Source organism: Daucus carota, chromosome 2 (genome assembly GCF_001625215.2).
Source record: "Daucus carota subsp. sativus chromosome 2, DH1 v3.0, whole genome shotgun sequence".
Lineage (NCBI taxonomy): Eukaryota > Viridiplantae > Streptophyta > Magnoliopsida > Apiales > Apiaceae > Daucus > Daucus carota.
Genome location: NC_030382.2, coordinates 31,712,039 through 31,737,044, shown reverse-complemented (window position 1 = coordinate 31,737,044; position 25,006 = coordinate 31,712,039). Strand labels below are relative to the sequence as shown.

General features: G+C 32.9%; 1 protein-coding gene across 3 annotated transcripts; it reads right to left on the bottom strand.

Moving 5' to 3' along the window:
• Positions 1-1,964: 1,964 nt before the first annotated feature.
• Positions 1,965-21,437, bottom strand: LOC108209499 (separase). Of its 3 annotated transcripts, none has more exons than XM_017380430.2 (27): positions 20,545-21,437; positions 19,224-19,401; positions 19,040-19,144; positions 17,025-17,156; positions 16,210-16,622; positions 15,598-15,703; positions 15,320-15,445; positions 14,359-14,652; positions 14,170-14,286; positions 13,857-14,072; positions 13,576-13,703; positions 13,302-13,437; positions 12,834-13,196; positions 12,651-12,740; positions 11,361-11,624; positions 11,151-11,274; positions 10,297-11,031; positions 9,503-9,740; positions 8,382-8,481; positions 7,768-7,965; positions 7,092-7,144; positions 6,787-7,010; positions 6,387-6,627; positions 5,816-6,176; positions 5,325-5,558; positions 2,906-2,993; positions 1,965-2,787 (listed from the first exon to the last, which is right to left on the bottom strand). In XM_017380430.2, the coding sequence occupies exons 1-27, from the start codon at positions 21,183-21,185 to the stop codon at positions 2,273-2,275; spliced, it is 6,420 nt and encodes a 2,139-aa protein (XP_017235919.1). In that variant the 5' UTR covers positions 21,186-21,437; the 3' UTR covers positions 1,965-2,272. The 3 variants fall into 3 exon arrangements, with proteins under 3 accessions (XP_017235919.1, XP_017235921.1, XP_017235920.1); XM_017380432.2 differs by having other exon boundaries at positions 6,387-6,618; XM_017380431.2 differs by having other exon boundaries at positions 13,576-13,700.
• Between the last annotated feature and the right edge of the window lie 3,569 nt (positions 21,438-25,006).

Genomic DNA, 25,006 nt, shown 5'->3' with positions numbered 1-25,006 from the left:
AAATTAAAATCATATACAATCTATTAAAATCCATATATTAAAATCAATCCATTAAAATCCAATTGCATACACCCTTAATTGTTACTTCAAAATGTAGTTTTAAGATATGTTTATACAAAATATCACATCATGAAGTGTTTTAGGCCAAAAAAAGTGGTGTCTTGCATTTAAAAACTACTTTAAGTTGTGTTCTGGATGCAAAACGCAACTTTATCCTATATTACCAAATTAATTTTTAAGAAAGAAAAGTAAAAAAGAAAAGTTTTAAAAGGTAAAAACCCAACTTCATGTTTCACGTGAAAATTTATTTAACGCAGATCTTACGTGTTAGTTACAAGGGTATTTTTTGTGGTGTGATATTGAACGCATGTTGATTTTAAATTATGATATTATGATCTTTTTCGCAATTCAATAAATTTAAGTTTTAATTTTTAAAAATAAAAATTAATATATTTTATTGTAGAAAAAAAATTTAAGACGTAAATAATTGAATGTAATGAGTACATATTTAGATAGTTATATAACTAATCCAAACTATATTTTATATGCAGTAATGTTTAAATAGTTATATAACTAATCCAAACTATATTTTATATGCAGTAATGTTTCTGACACATGATATCAAATAAAATTTATTACCAAATAAAAAAGTGTATAAATGAATGGTGATGTAAATTTTAATGATATATATGTGCCTGTATTATGTGTTCGATAATTGCATTGGTTTAGGATATTTTAGTAAATTATTTATTTTAACTTAAAATATAAAAATAAGAATTTTTAATATATAGTGTTGAAATTTACCACTACACTTATGATTAAAAATTATCAAATTCGGTGAATATTTACCGTTAATATTGAAATAAAATAAATCACAAGGATTAACATAATTTACAAAATTTAAGAACATGAATAAAACATGGAGTTTTATTTGAGTAATGGAATATTTTTCAACATATTTATATGTAAGACAGTGTTATAAAAAGTAGCAATCGACCTTAATTGATGATGTCACGGAACAAGGATTAATCAGAGATTAATTGAATTGATCGAGGATTGATCGAATTAATCGGTGATTAATCGAAAATGTAATCAGTTCGACGAGTTACGGAACATGAATTAGTCGGTGATTAGTCGAAAATTTAATTAGTTCGACGAGTTACGGAACAGAAATTAATCGGTGATTATAATCACTGACTTTTAGGACAGATAACAAATGTCATGTTATAAATTTAAGTTATTATTTTCGTCTCATTTCAGCTTCTTAATTGAAGAAATAAGGTTTGTCTAAATATTTTATTTTCTCCCTTTTCCAAAATAACTTTTCATATATTTCTCAAAATATCATTTATATATCATTAATATTTTATTATTAACTAATTTGAATGTAATAATGACTCAAATTAATAATACATGAGAGACAATTAAGGCAATAAATTATTTCCTTTCTCAAAATAATAGAATTGTTCGACCTTTTTTATAATTAAAATGAGAAAATTTTGATTATATATAAACCTTTATTCTTTTTTAATTTCAAAAAGTCTAAAACTAAAAATACATTACAAGTCGAATATATATTTGTTGAATGCTATATAATTAAAAGTTGTAATTATATAATAAACTTTATATAATTGTTGATTAAATTTGATTAATATAACTAGGTGAAGTCAAAATAAGAATGTTATAGAGTCCGCATTCAACTAATATTTTTTAAAAGTGTGATTTTTAATAATAACATAAATTAGACAGAATTAATATATATGTATTAAATTTTATTTTTTATAACATATAGTGATTAAATCGGAGATAACTAAAATCAACCTAAATTCATATCTAATCGAATCAAATTTGACACAAGATTATTTTTTAATAACTCCATATTTAACTCCGATTAGAAATCTCATCCATTCACATGCCTAACAGTGAGTCACCGCATTAACACGGTACAAATTCACTAACTCCATTCTCAAATTTGTTTGCTTTCCCAACAACATTCTATAATTCTTTACAATGATACAAAACCCAATTGTTTTTAGGGCAGAATGTATAGTACAATCACGGTACGTAAAACAACTTTACAGCAAAAACAAATAGATGTGAAGGGGTTAAAATATGCACTGCTCTTCCTTCCCCTCAAAAAAAAAAACAAGAGAGGGAGACATGCAATGATACAGTGCAGATGACTGCTCTATATAATTGAAGTTCGTATACAATTGTTATGTTAGACCAGTAGGCGGAGATTGGTTGTGTAAAGAAGTCACACATGTGAATGCTATAAGATTACTTTCTTTTTTATGCCTGTTGGAACACCATAACACACTGGTGATGCTCCAATCAAAAATGGCAAAGTGCATGCTTCTCGAGCTTGACTCGTAAAAGTTCCAATCTTTGGTCTGTGTCTACAAGTATTACATTTACTAACATCACAAATAGCAGATAAAATTTTTCGTGAAGTCTTTTTCTTCCCCTTTCCTTTAGCTGCACTTATGCTCAGAGATTTTAGTTCGTCTGTAATAGCATCACATTGAGCACAACTTGCTTGATCCATTGATCTCTCTCTTAACCAAGCATCAAGCATGGCCTTACCAAATCGATCAATATCTTTGTCAGTTACCTCCCATAAATTAGCAACAATTACAGGAGATCCGGCTATAAGGTAGCACAGTGGAGCTCCTTGTGGGCTGTAAGATCCACTCAAAGATAAAGATCCACTACTGCATCCCATCAGGAGAGTAGCAGCACACGTTCTAAGCTTCTGAATTTCGTGATTGGGAATATATTGCGCCCCTGTGGCACATTCAACTTCATCAATAGAAGTGTACGAAACTATAATCTAGATTTGATTTAATCTTGTACTATTTGTTAAAGATACTGAGCAGCAGATAGTTCAAATTACAAGGCTTACCACTTCCATGACCAAAGTAGATAAAAAGTTCATGGCTCTCCAAGGCACCGGTCAGTTCTTCGATTGTTGGTGTCATTCCAGTTTTCCCCTGAAGACATGAGCACCACCAAAGGCAAATAGTCAGTTTATTTGCAGATTAACACAATTTTGCAGTGATCAAAACACCGCTTCATATCTACAAAACTAGTAATAGATATAATAAATAAAAAACATTTTACTTCAGAATATCCAAGGGTTATCAGATAGAGGGTTAAATATCAAGTCAACCACTATATAATTAGAGAAGCTTTATATTTACCACCAACAAATTAGGAGTCTCAAATTCACAACTTTCAAGGCAAAATTGCCAATGATCGGGGGTAAGTTTGAGATTTTGTTAGTTTAACACAGACTTATAAGTGGTCAATTCAAGACCCCAAATTTGAAAGTAGTGAATTTGAGACCCAATATTTATCGATGGTAAATTTGAAACTCCTCTAATTATTTAGTGTTTACCTTAATATTTAATTCATCAAATAGATGAAACATATAACAACTAGCATCACCAGATTACTACTTCTGCCGTTTTTATTATACAACGCTTTGAATATGTTGTAGAAATTATTATTTTTCTTTGATTTTTTTTGTTAAATAAAATTTGCATTAAATATATTTATTCAAAAATGAAATCTTTAAAATTAATATTATTAACTATGCGGTCAAAGGACCTAAAAGTGTATGCCAAAAGTCAAAGCGTCATATAAAAAAATGGTGGTAGTATTTCACAAGATCTCCTGTGATATTTGAATTCTCCTTCGCAGATACAGTGTTCTATAATGCATCTATAGTGAATAGAATATAGAGTTTTACTCTAATACAAACCTCCTTATTTTACAAACTAAAAACTATTTCGCTAAATTCCTAAGAGAATATCACTAAATTCTCTAACAACCCCACCTTCTCCTTCTTCTCTTCTCCAAGCCAGCCTCTGCCTCCACCCCACTTCCGGCAACTTCACACCACCACCCCCACCCCCCCCGGCCAAGTCTGCCGCTCCCTCCACCTCCATGTCCAGCTCCATTATTTATATCACCACCAAATCCAACACACCTCCACCTCCACTTCCATCTCCACTCCACCTCAGGCTTACTCACCCTAGTACCATCTAGTGCTCACGAATCGATTGTGGAAGCTTAATTAAAATGAATTATCGTACAGTAATGTAAGGTGACCAGTGGAGCTGAGTGAAAAAGCCTTATTCCCACTCCATTTGTTTCTGAGGAAATACCTGACCTACTATCTTCCAACACTTCCACTATCTCCACCACCGCAACTACCACCAGAATCGAAAACTAGAACAATTCTGGAGATTTTCAACAGTTTGTGGAAGTTTTCACCAATTTATGTAACACAAATAACTAAATCCTAAAGAAAATATCACTAAATTAGACTGGTTTTTAGTTTGTATTTAAGGGTTGGTTTGTATTTGATCACTACCCTATAGACACAAACACACACACACACAATTTGACAAAATTGTAGCATCTGCGACCTAAGATGTATAGAATAAGAAATTAATTCCAAGTGAAATCAAAAAATCACACTTCCATACCACAAAATGCATTTTCATTAAATTTGATAGCTGCGTAATAATTATTCCAACTTTTTATTTTTATATATAAGCTATTCATTCTAAACATGTAAATTGTGAACTATATATCTCCATGTATATGTATATATTGACCCAACTGAACTTGCAATTGTGTGCATATATTTCTTAAATTAATCACATTTGCATTTATACTATTTAGCAGCAAAAAAAAACATTTACATTCATACTCAAACATTAAGCATATTAAGTAGAGATATTGATCATATTAGAAAGCTTAATTAATATTTTAAGCTTCTCAATATCACAAACTTGGTTTCTTGACAATAATCACGAGTTACCCTAACATATTTCCTCCGTGACTGTTGGCATTTGGCAAAAAAGGCATGTAGTAAAAAAGCCTAAAGCAGAAGGCAAAAAACTAGAATATTAAAAAAATTAAAAAGCTAAAGTAATTACTATTGCTGTGAAAATTGAGCATCCTAGCAATGTCAAAAGAACAAAGTGAAAAAAACCCTACAATATTAAATTTTTTTAAATATGCTAAATTAACTAATACTGGAGTGAAACTGGAGCACCTAGCGATGTCAACAGCAAAACTTCGTAGGCACAATTTCAGAGAAGGGTCTTATCATATGCTCACAATAAATAAAAGCAAATTATACAATATCTAAACATTGCAACACACACACACATATACAGTCTTATGTGCAGTTCGACATGTGTTAAACACGCCCTAGTATGACCAACTTTTTTTAGGAAAATAACGGGATGTATATATGGGCCTAAATTCTATGAGGCAATCACAATAGAAAAATAGAACATAATTACCTCCAAATTCTGATCTTTAAACCACTTATCGAATTCAACTTCAGTGCTAATAAGGTCTCCACTGGGATTTAACAAATAATAGGCATCTAGGGGATCTATCGATGGAAAGACCATGGAACCCGTTCCGAGCTTTTTATGATCATGTCGATCAAGGGATGCAAAAATGCTGCAAATAGAAGGCATGCGGTAAACCTCCTGATTTCTTAATATCGGCAAACTCTCCCAAGGAAGCATCTGTCGAAGACAATAATTAGTTTAAATGCTTGTAGTGACAAAGACTGTAACAACAGAAGCACATAGTACCATAAAAAGTAATAATAACTAATAATTCGAGAAAGGACAAATTTACAAGAATCCTACTGCAGAATCTCTAACAGAGATAAAGTAAGACATGCAGGTTGTAAGCTAAACTAATTACATAAAACAGTGAAAGATATGAAACTAATCAAGAAAACTTCCATGAAATAACAAATGAAGGAAACAAAAGTCACCTGAATCTCATGATCCAGCACTAAGATGATCGGTTCTCTATTTACACAAAGGTCCTCCTCAAACTCATGGATTGTTTCAAGAATAAGCTTGAACACCATGGACATTTCATCAATATTACATTCCACACCGTCAACATGGCATCCATTATTCAAAATTAAGTTTGGAACACATCTTGAGCTATCACAGGCATGTTGCCCACCTGCCAAGATAACTCTCAGAAGACTCTCATGTAGATTAACATCACATTTCACTTTAAGATCATCTGCCAGCTTATTGATTGCTAGATCTAGGTGCTTGCAGTCTGACCAGTCACTACAAAACAAGAATTTCCATGGTCCAAACCATTTTTCTTCTATATCCCTGGCAGATAAAACATTACCCCACAGTATACCAAATCAATATACGAATCATAAGAAGAGGTTGAAACAATAATGATGACAATATTCAAGAGCAATGACAATTTTGAAAGAAAATGAAACTATATTACAAGCACTTAGTAACGACCATCTGCAGACTGCAATTCTGCATGCATTCCACATATTTGGTTAAAGGTATCATGACAAAATTTACCTAAGAAAGTGTCCAAGGTATTGGTCTAGCTTTCTTCTTTGTGTCCACCACAATGACCTTGTCATCTTTGTATCTTCTAGGGGGTATGCTGACGATGACAAGTAATTCTGTTCTAGTATCAATTTGAATACTGGAGCTACATCATCAACCACAGTGGAGCCCCAAGGACAATGCCATCTTTTAACACTACTCTGGCTTTCATGGAGGAACCCCAGGCTGGTGGTTTCATCACCTGAAGCTTCTGATTATTAATTAAGTATCAACGTGAAGCAACTTCTACAGGTTCAAGTTTTTTAAGTAATTCATAATAAAGTTACTTAATATTAACATTCAATATCCAAATTAAAACAAAAAAAAAGATTTTATTTGCATAGAACCCAAAAAGAATAATTAAGATTACCTCCTAAAATCGAATCTGCTGGTAGAAGAAGAAAAACAGGTTGACCGTCTGATTTCAGACGTGAAAACAGTATCCATGCTCGAACAGATGCAGGAGAAGAAGATAATTCTCTAAGCAAACTGGCATAAGCAACTCCAAGCAAGCTAATACAGATGATCGTAGCAGGAGGAAGGCTCTGATAGAAATTTGATACAAATTCTCTCAGTAGTATATCTGGCGTACGCCTATTGCAGGAACGAAGCAATATCAGTAAGTAATAAAGTGTGAATAATAATGTGTTGAAAAAATTACAAGCCAGGCAGAACCTGACTGAGTTGGCTGTTTCTTGACCAAGTGAACTTGAGGTAGAAAGGCATCCCTGAATCACATGCAAACACTCTAATTAGTCAAGATGCCAAAAATCAAGCATTCCTGCTACATTTACCAAAAAATTAGAATTTTGTCCATTGCGTCGGCAAAATTAGGTGTATGTCTTCTCAGTGAGATCCGTGCTAGAAATACTCTGCTAGAAAAGGTACAAGTGTATGACTTGGAATAGTGAAATTTTTCAATATGATTCTAGCATTTTATCAGGCTGATTGTCTTGAGTCTTTCAAGTAGCCAAAGATGAGTCTTTTTGTGTTATTTTTTCAATTAAAGTGGCTTGACATGATCCATACTGCATCAGAAAACAATATGCTTTATTTGACAGATTAGGAATATATCAAAAATTCAAAACACAAAAGCATCAATTACACACAATCAATAACCAGAGAACTATAAGAAAACAAGGTTTGAAGAGAAATCTAAATAAACATCCCAATGAACCTAAAGACAAAGGAAATTAGTTAGGGTCAGTAATCATATATGAGATATCACAAAAAACTAGTAACAGAAGATGATGGATAGGACAGAAACTTTCCTCAGAAGTTGCTCACAACATGAAATTGCTGACAACATGTAACAGTGTCCAGGAATAGGAATATAAGGCTCAAGACGAACCTTAGTTTTTGAAAAACTTTCGCCTTTCTGCTTCCCAGCCTTATGTGAAAACAACTGCTGATTAAAGTGTGTGCCGAGAGAAGCTTGATGAAAATATGAACCCCACTGACTGGCAGTGATAGTGTCGGAATGAGATGAAGGCAGAGACAAAATTTTGACTGAGGAACATATATACAGAACAGCAAGCAACCTGGAAACCTGCATTTGTTGGTGCAAAATTGAAAATGGAAAATTAAATAGGCAAATTAACTGTATAAAGTACTTCTGTTCCTGTTTACTAGTCCTCTTTACTATTTGCAAGTACTTGACATAAATTTTTATTCAGAATAACTTGTGAAGCTATATTTTATATGTTAAAATGCGTGCAAAAAGTGAGGTGGACAAGTAAATAGGAACGGAGGGAGTATATTTCTTTTACTACCAAACAATGTGTAAGATTAAGGAAAATTTAAGAAAGCAACGGCATCACTATGAAAGACAAGCCTATGTAGACAAAAGGTAAAAGGCATTTTATTATACTTAGTTTTTTCAGAGAAAATGTTCCGTCTTCAAGAATTTTTCTTCGCTCTTATTCTAAGAAACGAGAATATTATGCAAATAATGTAATTTCTAACCTTCCGAAAAAGTACAGGAACCTCGCGGCAGATTAGAAATGCCAGCTTCAGCCAAGCCATTATTCTTGATATTGTAATTCCGGAAAAATCAGAACCAACACTAAAACATTGTAGAGAAAGAAACTTAGGTGTAGCAAAATAAGTAATGCATATTCCAATTTAGTTTAAGATAGAAAAATTAGAAAGAATCAATATTAAAAATGTAAATAAGCCAGCAAGTAATTATATTCACCACACACACAATCAAAGAATGTTTGTGTGTGGTATTAGTTCACTGAACAACCTATCAAATATTATTCATATAACCCATTCAAATGAATAAATGGATAGACTTAGCTGAACTGAAACCTTATGGTATTGTTATTTACTAATCTATCTCCAAAATTAGCATTTTGGTCTCGTGTGTATAAGATCTCATTCGACACATTAAGAACATTTAAATAAACATGTGAAACATGACACTATATAACAACAAAGTAGACAATAGGCTACAATAAAAGGCTTTTGACCAGTAGTAAGGTAATAAGATATAGATATATTATATTTACATATCACCATCAATATACTAATATAACGCTGTTACCCTTTCCAGGGTTTGAATAATATTCAAAAAATGTTGGTGCCTTTGAGCACTTGACACAGACAAAAGTGATCCGAGATTGTGAGATGGCCATTAGAGAATGTTTCATAATATAAAAAGAAAGGTAACTGATTTGTGGAACTAGAGTTTTCTAAGGAAAACTAAGGCCAAATTCTGATTTCTTCACATTCATCCCCTCAAACAAACCCAAACTTAGATAATAAGGCATTCAAGTGAAGAAGATCAAGTGACAAATCACTGGGAAAATGTCAGCCCACACCACCAACACTCTGTAGGGTGCCAGCAGCCTAGCACATGTGTCATTTTCAAGCTGTCTTTTGATCATCTTACTTCAGGACATATAAGTAACATCAAGCCTAGTTTCCCCATGTTTGGGTTTAATTCCAGAAGGTTATAATGTGGCAAATTATTTGCGATATTTTCGGTCAATTGCAAAAATAACAAGCGTGAAATATGCATCTGCAAATAAATTATAGTCAGATGCATCAGCAAACTGATGGACATGTAATGCTCAGAGTACCTTGTACCCTTGCAATGATTATATTTCAGGATGAACCAGCAAAGGTTGTAAAGAATTGTTGCACGTTCGACTGCCAGTGCATCTCCAGGAATATCAGATCCAATCAAATCAAGCTTTAAACTAAAAGGAACAGACTGGTAAGTTGGAGAAAATTGATTCCGAGCGACAAGTACGGAGATGCTTTCAGAGAAAATTTCATCTCCTTTCTGTCTTTCATTCTGAATTACCGAGCATTTTCCTGCTCAAAAACAAGATTAAGAGCCTCTTAACATATATCCGTAAGGGAACAATAAGACATGGAAAGAAATCTGTCTGCGTCAGTTATTTGATTTGAACGTTAAAACAAATATAACTTCTCGAGTATGTACACACAATCACAATGCTATTATAGCTATATATTTGGAAAACCATAATGCTATGCAGTTGACAGATTATGTAAATTGTGGACAAGGCAAGAGTTGTGTTCAGAAATTTTCTTGAGTTCTATCCAATATACAACTTAGGAAATGCTATTAACTTCATCTATTTATAGCTTTCAAGCAAGTATGAATGTCAAATGTGTTATATTGAAGATTAAGAGGAAGTGGGGAATTCAACTACAGAGATTTGCTATTACACATTTGAACACACACACACACTAGAGATTTTTATTTTGAAACAAACATTTCTGCCTCAAATGTAACAAGAGGAAGTTTTGGTTCTCATGAGAATGAAAATCAATTACAATTGTCTCAAATATTAAAGCTCTTCTATTGTAGAGTAAACAATATACTATAAGATGCCATTTGACATACCTATGCTGGTGAGCACTCTTAACAAAAGCCGCCTGCGAACCAACTCCCATTTCATGTGTATATAATCAATAAGATAACCAGATTCACTAACATCATGTGGCAGACAGTACCAACACTTGATTTCTTTAGAGGCCCTGCTTCCCAAATTCACAATTTTTGTGTTTTTGTGAACAGCATCCGAGGAAGGAAATTTGCTCTTGTTTTTTGATTTCTCCTCTTGATCACATTCAATATTCTTTCTACAAGACCTAGTCATCATACGGTTTTGTTGTCGCGTCAAACATTGACCCTTCGGTAAAATCTTAGCAACTTTTCTCGACTTTCTAGAAATTTCTTGATCAACTTTAGTTTCCTCCCTATTACAGCACTCGAAGGATATCTTTGTTTCCAAGTAATTAGACTGTAGTGAAAAGCTCGTTCCAGTTCCACTAACTGCTGTTTCCTCAGGGTTACTAACAGAATTCTTCCATTCTGAAAATCTCAGCGTCTCAAGTGCAATTCTATACCTTTTCTCAGCATATAATAACCTATCAACAGATAATTCACCAATATTAGAATCATCACATCGACCTCTAGACAAATCTCCAAGTTGCTGGTCGATTGTAACTTCCAGAACTAATTTACACTTGCAGCAATAAAAGGGGCTCCAGCTATCTAATTTATCCAGCAAGTGTCGGGCCTTCTGTAGTTCCAATTCAGCGAACTCCCACAGCTGTTCCTTGCAATATAGTTTACCTGATATAACATAAAAACAGTGATAAAGTTCAACTGAGAACATTCTTTCTAGTCAACAACGAAAAGGATGGCCTTGTGCCAAACTATGCATCATAAACAAAGGAAACAATATTCCGCACCTAGAACAGAAGAGAATGATATAGTAAATAGTGGCAAATCCTGAAAACAGGATATGTTCTTCCCCCACAATAAAAGCCTTTTCGCATCTGATCCATTTCCGACAATTTCATGAATGGATCCAACCTATGTTACATAGATGAACACAATAAATTACTAATTAACCCACATAACTATCCAAAAGCTCCACCAATGAGTTTGAAGTATCTAACCTGTAAAATGCTTTCAAGATAACGTTGCAGTACATTCCATGGAGTAACAACATGGCTGTCAAAATCACGTGTAACACATTCCGAAGACCAAGCTGCTGTAGCCACAGAAGAAAATATGTCTAAAGTCTTGAGACTGTAACACTGCTTTTGTAGCACTTCTCCAGTTCCATTGCAGACTTCACTTTGCTGATCTATTTTGTACATAAATTTTTCTTGAAAAAGTTTAGTGCGTATCTGGTATGCTTCTTTGGCATATGAAAGAGCCTAGACAAAGAGTTGGAAGGCCGTTAAAAACTTAGCAATGTTTATCTTTATAAACAGCAGAATCAATTATATGTCATCAGGACATAACTGGTCCATGTAAGTATGTGATTCTCGAACTGCTAATAAAAGGTACAAAGCAAAATATCTAAATAATATTGCAGAGCTCAAAATGAGTTACCAGAAGAAACAATAATGTAATAATTATTTATAAGATAAATAAAGAATATAAGTTTTTTTTTTTGCAAACAACTGTCAGTTATTTAATATAGATTATTCAACGCGGAACAAGTCGTAATGTTTATAAGTATATTTTAATAATGTATATTTCAATAATTGAATTTTATATTTATGGATATACAAGCCCATGCCTTGCACGAGCTTTGTGATGCTTGTACATATTAAACAGTGAATACAGAATCAATGTGCAATGGAAGGTTTTATCTGTTTCTCCTTTTAGACTATAAAGCTCCTATAGTCCTATGATATTAAGCAGGTAAAGGGTAGTCGATGAGTGGATCATATCAGTGCTCCTGCCACTATGATCAACATGCATCATTCTAACTATAACACCCAGGAGCATATATTTATTTTAGCTGAGTACAGCCAATACAGATTACAGATGCTTATCACCTGCCTCACACCATCTTTAAGCAACAAGTTTAAAACTCAGAAAAAAGAGACTGCAAGCAGGACAAGAGAGATGGCTAATACAGAATAGTTGATCCAATAGAAAACTGCTCCTAAGTTCTTATGGCAATGTGTTGCATAAACTGCCAAAACAATACATGTGGCGTGCTATCATCTTGTCACAAATAGCTTTTTATATTACTGAATTCATTTTGTTACTCTTAAATTAAAGGTGCAATTTTTTACATGATTACTTATAATTGTCCAGTCACAAATTCAGTTTGTTACTCTAAAAAGTATAAGCATAATATTTGACAAGATTCCTTACCAATTGTAAATTGTCATTCAAATATACATGAATTTATTGTGGTATACACTGCACACTAAGATGACAAATACCTCAATGAATTGCCCATTAGATATCAATCTCTCCCCCAAATCATAGTACATATGTGCAGCAATAGAAGCTGAACCACTAGAAAGAGGAACCTACACAAGGATAACAGACAAATTAAAACTTTACAATCTAAAGATATCTACTTCCACATAAGCAGCTCTAATCAGCATTAAAAAAAGCCTTACACTTGAAAGGAGATTAGACACAGCCTGCTCAACTCCATCAATGGTGATTTCTGCTTGAGAACTTACATGGTGGTGTGCAACCAGTGAGAAATCAGTAAACATATACGAGAAGTTTTGCTTAAAACCAACTTCCAACAATGGTGATTCCGTTAGACAACTCAGCCAGTATTCCATGGTATTTGATGCATCACAATGGTTTGACAAGGTTGTAATAAATGTTTCATTTACAGGTGAAGCACAAAGAGCATGGCCTAGTCTTCTGCATTCCCATAGTATAGCTAAAAGCTTTTTTACAGGTACATTCCTCCATTCAAATAATCTAATTATTATCTCATATATATTGGCATGAAATTTCATGTAGCCCTGGAATTGCGAGAAAATAGCACTATATATAAGCAATAAGAAGTATGTAACCAGTTGATAACTCAATCCTGTAAACAGGTATGTATGAATATATATATGTCTGACCTTAAGTGATAACAAATCAACTACATGGTACAACAGGAACAAAATGTTTTCAAAAACCATATCTATCTGCCCAGACAGACAAGGAAGATCTATGCTCATCCACAGCTTGATAGCAGCATCCATGTCTTGAAAAATTCTGTGCCACAGAATTAAGTATGTCACGCAAAAAAGGTAAGATCATAGACCCACAAATATATCCTCATGTTATTTAAATTAAAATAATACAATGCTCGTAAATTGTTAGGCAATCTATTATTCAAATTTGAATACTAGCCTTTTTTGCGATAACACCTTTCTGTCAGGTTCAGCCTCTTGAGTACACAATGCACGTAAGCAATAAGCATTGGCCAAGTAGTAGGAGTGTATAGAGTCGCAATGAATGCTACGATTTGTTTCACTCTGCTGCAATATATGTTAAGAATAAATAGCACATCTTTCCTTGAGAAAGTAATATATATATAATTGAAGAGAATATTTTAGACACTGATGTATGTCTGCATGCACGTGTGATGTGTTTGAATTGGAAGATGAACAAAGCAACACTATTAGCCTCACCATCATAGATATAGATTCCGACAAACATTCTATACAGTCATCAAGTCTTTCAACTCCACATGCTCTCAACTCCCTTCCTTTTGCAATGAGAACTCGGGATCTCTGTATTGTCTTTGTAACATAAACCTCTTTTAGAAGGATGTCAACAATTTTCATCCGCATTCTTCGGCAAAATGTTGGGTTCAATGGCCTCATTTCTTCATACAAAAGAAGTTCCTGAGAATTAGTGACGAAGAGTTGACAAGACACCATATTAGTGACAAAAAATTTAAAATGCCTTGTTGGACCAAGAAACTTAAAAGGAGTATCAGACCTGCTCAAGTAAGATACCAGGTGCTCTTTTTGACATTTTAACAGAGGATGACAGCACAGAATATAATGTTTTGCCATTGTTCTCTACATCATCAGTTTTAGAAATTTTGCATTGTATCTGCAATCCCGGGAAAAATCAGACAAAAGATATACATGATAAATAAACTTAAGAAGAAAACACAAATGCTACCTTCACCCACTGCTTTAGCAAAGCTGTAGGACTGGGCAGTCGGTCAAAAAGCTTTTCAGCAGCAGCCCATTTTTCCAGACTATAAGTAATGAGCTTATTCATTTTATTACAGTCACATTGATAAAGTACATCTAAAACAAATGCACTCCTGGTGCATGCCTCAGCAAGAAGGCCTATAATTGAATCCTCTGACATTTCATCAGAAAACTCGATTGATTTGTCTTCAAACAGCTTGCAATTGTTTAGAAGGCATGTCCATGAAGCTCTACAACATAACTTCAATGATAATGAAGCCTGAAAAAGGGTAGAACACATGAATAAAATCTTACCACGCTATAAAGAGAAAACACGGTACTAGAACAGCTTAGGGTTCTACATGCACACACGGTGTAATGTAAAAACAAAATATAATCATAAAAGAAAACACAGGATGAATCAAGAATATAAATATATAATCATAAGATATGCTTCCATAGAGCAAAAAAAAAAAAAGAGACAAAGCAACATTGACATTCAATAGGGGTAGTAACATTTGCTCATAATAATAAAGTTTCAACATTTTATATACTGAATTGCACTTTATTGTTTTTTATCTCTTATCTCAAGAACTCAGCACTGTTGGAGAGATTTGCTAAATACAACTGTTTGTATATTCGCTTGCTTTACTGTTCATCTAACATAAAATGATCATTATTATTTTCAGAACCCTTTTCAGGAAATTAGAAGCCATCATTCCTATTAAATGCCTGGGTTACTACTACAACCTTTAACTCGAGGATAAGCAGTGCATCTTGTATGTACTGGTTTCCCTTACCCTATTATGAACAATTATATAATGTGGTCGTGTTAATTACACTAACTTTTGGAATTGTTCTAAAACTCAACAGTAAATAAAAATTTAAGGCATCAACTGCTTGAGAGGAGAACATTTTATGTAAAAAGGTTCAGCTAAGAAAGAAACCTCTTTTGTATTATTATTTTTGTAGAGAACAACACCGAAATTGTACAGAGAAGAAAAAAGAAACTTCAGCCCATGAAACTGGATCCAGTCGGATGAAATGGAATTCTTGATAAAAGTCGTGCTCTCCTGCAACCAGAAGAAGACATCATAGAAAACAACTCTTTAATTCAAAAAACTTCTACAGAAACCTCTGCATGCAATAGTAGTTAACAAGACAAAACTAGAAGAGCACAACGGTAAAATTGTAGCAGTTCTCATATTTCAGATAATATGCAAACCTTGATTCCTTGATTTCTCTTGACTGAGAGGATGAAAGCAGCCACAGCTACACAAAGAGTTGTTTTATTGTTACCATCATTTGCTTCTCTTTTCTTCTCTGAGCCCCTGCAGTTTATAATATAGTGGGGAACCAACTCATTTAATGAACTAAATGAAGAACTCCAGAAAATAACTTATACAAGTATATCATACTGATATAGGATCACATTTAATGAGGCCTTATGCAGACTTAACAAATAAACTAACTAAAATGAGTTCAAAAAAAACCTAGTAACTTAAGGAAATGTATGCAAAACGGCCTGATAAACATAGGAAATTTACATCCCAAGGATAGACTAGGTTGAAAATAGCACTAAATAAGTGAAAGAAGTGTTAGTGGAAGATATCAGGAGTCATCTATAATGACACTGTCACCAAGGTTTAGCATAGCATAGCATGCTTATTTTTTTTTTGTTTTCTGTACCCTATTAATCAACACCAACATGCAACTTGACGTTAAACAATCTTACTTTGCTGCATCAAGGATTAAGACAACTTGAAACCAAAGCAAAATAACTAAACATACCAACGAATTCAGCTAGATGGAGAATTTCAGCATATGAAACACAAACCTCTGATAAAGAATAAAAATTTCGAGATATTGATGTAGTGCATCTTGAATATACTTCAGCTTTGCAGCAGATGTGGCATCTACTATTTCTGTAACTATAGTTCCCCTTTCAGAATTAACAAATTCAGCAAGAGGCTTGCACAAGAACTTCAGTGCATTGAAGTAAGATACCAAATCTGGATCTTCATGCAAGCTGATCCTTTTAGTAGAGTTGTAGTAATGCTTCAGTGATTGAAGGTAACCAGTTAGTTCCTGAAGCCTATGTTCATAATAAAGCAAAAATCCATATATTGATGAATCTTTGTCCGTTCTACTACTAGTTGATCCCTTCGCCATTGTTTGACCACAAAAATCACTGAAAAACAACCCTGTGGCATATAGACTTGTCAGCAACGGGGTTGGTGATGGAGAAACCTACAAAGCCATTCAAATGTACTGTATGAGAAAACTAACATTTTCTCATATAAACAATACAGCTGTACTCTACATAAAAATAATTTGAAAAGAAACAGAACTTTAAAAGGTGAGTATGTACAAAAAAACTCATCTTATTCTAATTTCAGTCAGTTCGTCATTATAATTTTTAAGTTATCTCTCTGTCTGTGATTGAAAAGACACAGGCGCACTTGCATGTATAAGGTTACAAAACGAAACAAATTCATATACTATGCGAATTACATTAATTTTAGTTTATGCATTGCAAAATGTGAATGGGGATGACTATTTGTAAGTTGTAAGTAGTAACAGATGCAGTATATAAGATGCATAAGTAATCCGGTAATATAAGTACTTGACATGTGAGTGAAAGTAACATACCAAACATATATCATCAGCAAATTTCTGTAATTGCTCTGCCACAGAAAAACTCATATCTGAACTGGCATAAAGAGATTTGGTAGCACAGTAACTGACGAGTTCTAGGAGTTCCGTACTAGTCTGGGTCCCAACCTGATAAGTGTAAACCATGTCACAAGTAAATAGTAATCACCCTGCTTCTTGATTTTGAGAAGGTAAAACCAAAGAAAATAAAACAAATGACTACTTTTCATAAAAGGTTACTCCCTAGTCCCTCACTCCATTTCTGTGTGCTACTAGCTTTCACATGCTTAGTAAGGCAAGTGAAAGAGGTACTTGTATATATATATATATATATACATTTTCATTTTTTGTTAAAATATAATGAATATATATATATATATATATATATATATATGATAAAAATAAACAAAAATAAATTATAAAGTACAGAGTACCACTCTTCGATGCCTAAAGCCTGCAAAAATGTTGCTAATTTATAATGGGATGGAGTATTACTCATTGAAGTTTCTAATCATTTGCAAAATAAAGATAAACATAAATACTGATATATACAAGGGTGTGGGTATTAAGGAGAGAGGGTCATCCTTCAAGGACCCAGAAATTTCAGATTAAATTAAATTATATGTATTTTACAATCGAAATTTAGGAGTTGGCCAGGATGGTAAAAGTGTGGATGGAGGGACTATTAATCAATATAGTTTCTAATCATTTGCACGATAACAATATACATATATACAAGGATGTAGGCATCAAGGACTTGCGGTCATCCTTAAAGGACCCTTTCCATTATTAAAATATCATACCTATTTTCCCTACAAATTAAAACTGTAGTAGCCGATCGGCCCAATCCTTACCATGACATTACCAGACATCTAAAACCATAGAGCATGAGATGGATCAAAGTCAAAAGATGTACATTGACATACATACACTCGGTCAATATTTAAGTAGACCACTACCATAAACTAAGACAGATGACAAACTCGCTTGCTGTTATGTTTTAAATTATATCACGCTTACTCTAATCATGAGATCGGCTATTTGACATATAATGAATTATAAAACTAGAGGACGGAGGTTGCTCAGATATAATAAGCATTCAATGCCAAGTAACCAACACTTCACATAATCACATCATTCCAAAAATGACGAAAAAAGAAACTGAGTGTTGAGATCTTTGGTAATCCTCTCTAGTGACATGTGTAAGATGTAAGACCGAATTTTGATACCACAATAATATAATCTAAAGAAAACATTAGAAATATATCATTAGCAAAAAGAAAATAGCTTAGATAAAATTCTTAGTGAGGGTGAGAGTATGGTGTACTTTTATTGACATTGTAAGCATGAATTTAAAAACATAATCATCAAAACTAATAAAATATTGAATACGCTGAAGATAAGATATAGATAGTTCTTGAAATAAATCATGTTGGCCTCAACTAGAAGTTGGACCATAAATGATTCAATAATTTTACTTCACAATGCATGGCGGGTAAATAATCCAATATATAAGCAGTGATCATGTCTACACATACTAGGTTTTGTAGAATAGTTTTTATTCGGCATTACCCTTTCTTTTATTATTATTTGCACAATGGTAGTTTTACACACATAATATAGCATGCCACACAGTGCTTGGAAGATTTTTCATATAAATAAATAATTAATAAGCTCCAAACAGGTGTTCTACATCCTACATATAGTTTATGATTGTTTCACCTCATAAGTTACTAGTTAAAATTACCTAATAAGTTTACCTGTTGTATGTTGGAGCTCAATCAGTAAAATTTGATGTTCATTTATCAATTATCATTTAGATACTCTTATATGTAATTGGAAAAAACTTACTTGCCCCAAAAATTGCACAAAAACCTGAGCTTAAAACGTATTAAGGGATTATTTATTACACTGAATGTGTGAAAGCATAAAACTAACACATTTTAACCACAACACAACTTTTATGGGATTCTTATGCCCAAGATAGGATGATTTGAAGGTAAAGTCATTACCTCGCCTGCATTGGCCACAGAATCCAGTACACATGCTAAAATGTCAACTACGGAGGATGGGTTTTTTTCCTTCGAAAACAGGGAGTAGCATAACCTGTGTGCAAACTGCATATAAAATTGTTTAGTTAAATAATACTGTGAACATCCACCAAGCTATAAATTGCAAAAACCGCAAATAGTCGACCTTGAAAAGTTGATCCTTTGATGATGACTTTGCAAGCTCAGCAAATGTTGCCAAGCAAAATCGGCGAGCCACTTTATCATCAAAATCGTTTAGGTCATCAACCAAAATCAAAGCACATTTACTCATGTAGGACACGTGCACCCTATGCAGTTTCTCATATGCATTTGCGTCAAGAATTCTACAAAATTTATGATGTATGGCAATTAGGTATTAGCTGACCATTATGGTGAACAAATAAAAACTAAGTTACATTACTACAGACACGTCATAGCACCCTGAGCACTCCACTAGTTTAGGACCTTAGGTACTGTTGTTATGAAATCTGAAAGAAGCCTTCCTTGAGACTCTGTTTCATCTAAGAAGCAAGAGTGCAGGTGCATGGATACGTAAATTCAAAATATATGAATAAAGATATTATAAACATGCACTTGATGATATATATAATTCCGTGCCTCAATTTGACTCCAAATAGTTTTCGTCTAAGATGCTGATATTTTGCCAATGCATTACTTTCTTCATGATTTCTTGGGTTTCTATCGGGTTTGAATCAATTTGTTGAAACATAATTAGATACGGGAAATTTATATTCGGTAACCTCTTACAATTGGCTTTTCTATATGGTCTCCAAAAAAGTTTTGGCTCACATTTGGTGCGATCAAGTATTTAGTCATTTCTTGTTGTACCACAACTGTTAGTCAAACACTGTATTCAAGTCAATCGACCATCTAAAGAGTAGGAAAACACATTTTTCCTGCCCCTCCCTCTCAACTACCCCTGCCCTCTCCCTCTCTATGTTCTCACTTCCTCCCCATCATCTCCCTATGAGTGTCGCCATCTCTCTCTCAAATCTTCCTTCTCTCTCCCACCAGCACACATACATAGATACCCACATATACATATACATCCACCCATACATTGCAGCTTCCCCCGGAGACGCCTCACCACCGTGACTGTGGTTGTTACACTCACCTAAACCTAGCCCCTAACTTTGTCTTATCCCCAATTATTTGTAATCCAAAAATTAAAAACATAAGAACTAACACAAATTCACAAACTAATGTGAAAATTGTCATTTATGTTGCTTATATGGTCATGTAAGCATAAATTAGCATTTGTCTAACTTTGCTAAACAGAAATGGAATAGCTGGGAAACATTAAATCGTTGGAAGGTACCAGTTGGAAATCAGAAATGTTTTGATTACCATCGAGAAAAGCCAATTGTAAGAGGGTACATGGACAATTTCCCAATTACTACTTCAACCTAGATGCAAAGCTACTCAAAAATAAATAAAATACACAAACGAGCTTCATAAACAAATACCTAAACCAAGGTGTAACTTCACTGATCATGACGAGCAGTCTCCGATAATCACTTTCGACTTTACTTTGATCCATCGCCACACATTTAACCAGCGACACAACAATCTCCACAACCAACCACGCAAAATCATGATCCTTCTCATTCTCCCTCGTCATATCGGGAACATACTCATTCCTATTACCATCACCTCCAAGTCTACAAACCGACTGCAACAACGAAAGTCCTTCCCTGCTGGCATCCCCATACCTCTCCCAAAACAAATAACAATGCACCAACCTAACTCTCTGCAAATGCACAGCATACGCCTTCCCTGACAACTGACTGGACACGGAGTCCATACAATTAAGACAAACAACATAACTATCGAAGAGCTGGAGCGCCGAACTAGAATCGAGCTTGGGGCATTGGGAGAGAAGGCGCTTGGGGATTAAAGAAAGGCATCGGTTAAGGAAGGGGAGAAACTGCTTCGCGAGAGCTCGAGTATTATCAACTACGCGTTTCGATGATTTTGAGGGTTTGCTGGTGGTTAGGGTTGAGGTAAATGGGAGGAGATAGGAGGAAATGAGAGTGTAGAAGTTTCGAAAATCGGGAGATGATTCGAGTTTGGAGAGTAAATCAGAGGCTTCCGGGGAGTTATCCATGAATTAAAATTGCGATAACAAATGAAAAATCGAAATTCTAGATATCGAAGAGAAAATTTGTGTAAACTAGGGTTTAGAAAGGGGGTTACCTATATGTTTTGAGTAAGCTTAGTTGATAGAGATGAGCAACTGATTTCGATTCAGAGCTAATTAACAATTTGTCGCCGCCGATTTCAGTAGCCGCGAAGAGCGATTGATTTGATTACTGGGTATATTAAGATGTATGTATACGCCAAATCCTGTATTTCAGTTTTCAAATATACACGCGGGCTTTAGAGGTTTAGAGGGGTGTATTCGATTGGGATTTTAATGGATTGTTTTTAGTCTATGGATTTTAATGGATTGTGTCTGATTTTAATTTTGTGCGGATTCTTGATAAAATGTCGCAGAGTTGATAGGATTTAAGCACAATGCTTCAAAATCCCATTGATTTTGATGGGATTTCAAAAAACTTAAAATACACTGAAAAATGCCACAAAATCCATCATTTTATGAAATGTAAAAAAATCCATCAGCATTTGAATACCATCAGATTTTAATGGATTTTAAACAATCCCAATTGAATACCATCGGATTTTAAAGCATAATTTAAAATCCCAATTGAATACCACCAGATTTTGTAGCATAATTTGAAATCCCAATTGAATACCTCAAGATTTTAATAGATTTCAAACAATCCCAATCGAATACCCTCGGATTTCATGAATGCAAAAAAATGCTTTAAAATCTCAATCCAATACACCCCTCTTAAACTATTTTCATTCTACAAGAACAAATATTTTTCTATTAATTTAGATATTATATTATATCAATTGAATTAGTATTAGACCACTTACGTATTTTGTTTTGTTTGTATAATCAACAATAAACAAATTAATTGATTTTAAATATGAATAAAAACATTGTATATTAACTTGAAATGTTCACAATTAACTCATATAAACAAAGTAAAAATCATCAAAATCAAAAAATATTTAATAATAATTTTTTTAATCCAAATAGACTACAAAATCTAGGGGGGAAAAGGATGAATCTTCGAACTATAAATAATCGAATCACGTTCTCTTAAATAATTTTAGAATTTTATATTTTAAGAGATTGTTAATTTATAATATTGAAAACATATTTATATAATCTTTTATAATAATTAATATCTTATTACTTTATGAAAATTGTCAACATGAAGTAATTGTTTGACATATAAAATTCTTATTCGACAAATATTCACATCTCTACTCAAACAAAAACTAAATTCGACCCTGACAAAAAAAAAAACTAAATTCGACCTGAATTAAGACACGGTGAGGATTTTAAGGAGATATAATTGACTTGTTTATTTTTGTAACTATAAATGTAATCTAAATTAATTGATATTTTGAACGGTCTACTAAGAAATTGATATTCAAGACGGTTTATCAACAAAACGGTACTCGAGACGGCCCGTCAAGAAAATAATGATCTGGATGGTATATCAACATATAATATGTTCCACAGTCTATCACCAAAGGTATTCTTAATGAACAACCGTTAAACAGTAATCTAGACGGTCTAATAAGAAAAATGTAATTTAAAAGATCTTTCATTGAACGGTTTTTGAACGGTACCACTGAATAGTTTTTAGGGCGGTCCATCACTGAATCGGTAGTTCACACGAAACGACAACTTAATCAACGTGGAGTGGTTGAATTGTTCTAAAAATGCCCAACTTTATTCATTTATTTATTATTTATTCAACAACAGTTCTCTGTTTGTGAAATGGAACAGACTGGGAACTAGAACGAGTGTGGATATTGTTGGTTTTCTTGGTTCTATTGCAGCCATCCCTCTCCGTACGTCTACAAAACTCGGAATATCTTTATTTCTCTTTTTTTTTTTACCCACAAAAGGAACAGACGGAGCTCCATTGTAAAATCTCATGCTTACTATCTAAAGAGCTTGTTTTAGAAAAATTTATATTAGAATAATATAGAAAATATTATTCGCGGTTAATCCATCAAATTAGATTTTGTAGCACCCTCATGAATTATCAGTAAAATGATGTTCCTCGAAAACCTGTGTTTTAGTTCATTATCGTTATATTCATATAAACACTATATATTTCTCAAGAACACTGACTCACTTCTAAAACTATAATTTATTTATCCACAGATATTCGAAAAATTTGAAAAATAGTGAATATTGTATTCGACCCTCCTTCTACGATATTTAAGAATTAATAACTTTAATAAACTATAAGTGGATCAAATATTATATACGTTGTCTACCTTTGTGCAAGATTCCAAGCGTATCAAAAAAAATTCACATTTGATTGTAATCAAGAGAATCTTTATATCTTAAAGATACAATAATATATGTCTTTAGTATCCAAAAGCATTAGGTTTTGACTTGGTTAAATATCATGATTATGTTGGATGCGGAATTGACAAAAAAATAACACACAAAATGTTATTCCACTTAAACAATATAAGTTACAATACCACTTTCATTCAATCCCAATCCACAAGAATGACATTTTAATCAAGTACTTTCTCGATACCTGTTAGTGGTACAGCTTTGGATAAATGGTGATGGAAGGTCTAAGCAAGATATGTACACGCTCGACATGACAAAACTGTAAGCAAACATGAACTAATATGAACATGACAGCTGACTGCAATATTTATAATTTGTGTATAACTGATACAATTGAAATATATGATAAGTAGATAATACAAAAGTCTATCATATGTTAACTTTTAATCAGTTATCCTATGATTAGAAATTGAAATATAACAGTTAACTTTTAGTTAGTTATCTCATGATCAAAAAATTGTTTAATATCTTTTATATCTTATTTTTACAATCTCATCATAATATAAAATTTATATCCTAAACTATGAATTATCTTAGTTAAACACTTGAATATATATAGTTTGTGATTAAAAAAATAAGTACACAATTCATAATTAAATTAATAGGGAAAACAGATTTTTTTGCCACTCAACTCATAGTGTTTTTTGAAACTTGTCACCCAACTAAATTTTTTTTCCTTTTACTCACTAATGTTATGTTTGGATTTTTTTTTAGCCACCAACTTAGGTTCGGAGTTGATTACTAGCATTATGATAATTTTTGTAGCATCATTTATACATAGTGATAATATGTAATATTTTGATGATGTGTCATATGTTTATATCTTTATATACTATAATAATATATAAAATGAGCCGATAAAAAATTAAAACCAGGAAAAATCATGATTAGAATTCTAAAAATTCAATAAATCATGAATATGAAATCAATGACTTCAAACAATTCACCCTCCCTGATAAGATAAAGTGTAATTGAGTGATATGATGCATCATCTTTCGCTATTAAAGTTTCAATCGACTAGCTCAGTCTAAAATCTCTCTCAAATTTATCTTCATAAATTTTAATAACTTTATTTTATTACAAATTTCAAGATAAATAAATAGAGAGGTTAACTTAATTTTCGATGATTGTCCTCTGTAATGAATCATTTTATTATTATTACTCCCTCCGTCCTTTTCATTATTTTACATTTTTTTTGCTGCTTAGCACGTATTTTAAGACTCTTATAAAACATAGTTTCATAACTTATTTTTGTGTGTAAAAATCCAAACGTTGAATTTTTATTCAAAAAAAAACCTAAATTTTTTTTATGAAACTACATCTTTTAAAAGCCATAAAAATACGTGTAAAATTCTTATCACCCACAGTAAACGACATTGGATATATAAAAAGTACTATATATAAAGATACAGAAATATACCACATCATCAAAATATTACGGACTACCACTATATTTTAATAATGCTACA

What these genes read in the sequence shown, in the direction of transcription:
- LOC108209499 (XM_017380430.2), bottom strand. Translation starts at nt 21,185, where the DNA reads ATGGATAACTCCCCGGAAGCCTCTGATTTACTCTCCAAACTCGAATCA. An exon ending in CTAATGGGCAATTCATTGAG is followed by an intron (nt 11,625 to 12,650) that starts GTATTTGTCATC and finishes CTCTTTGTCTAG; the next exon opens with GCTCTTTCATATGCCAAAGA. An exon ending in AGCAGATTCGATTTTAGGAG is followed by an intron (nt 6,628 to 6,786) that starts GTAATCTTAATT and finishes ATTAATAATCAG; the next exon opens with AAGCTTCAGGTGATGAAACC.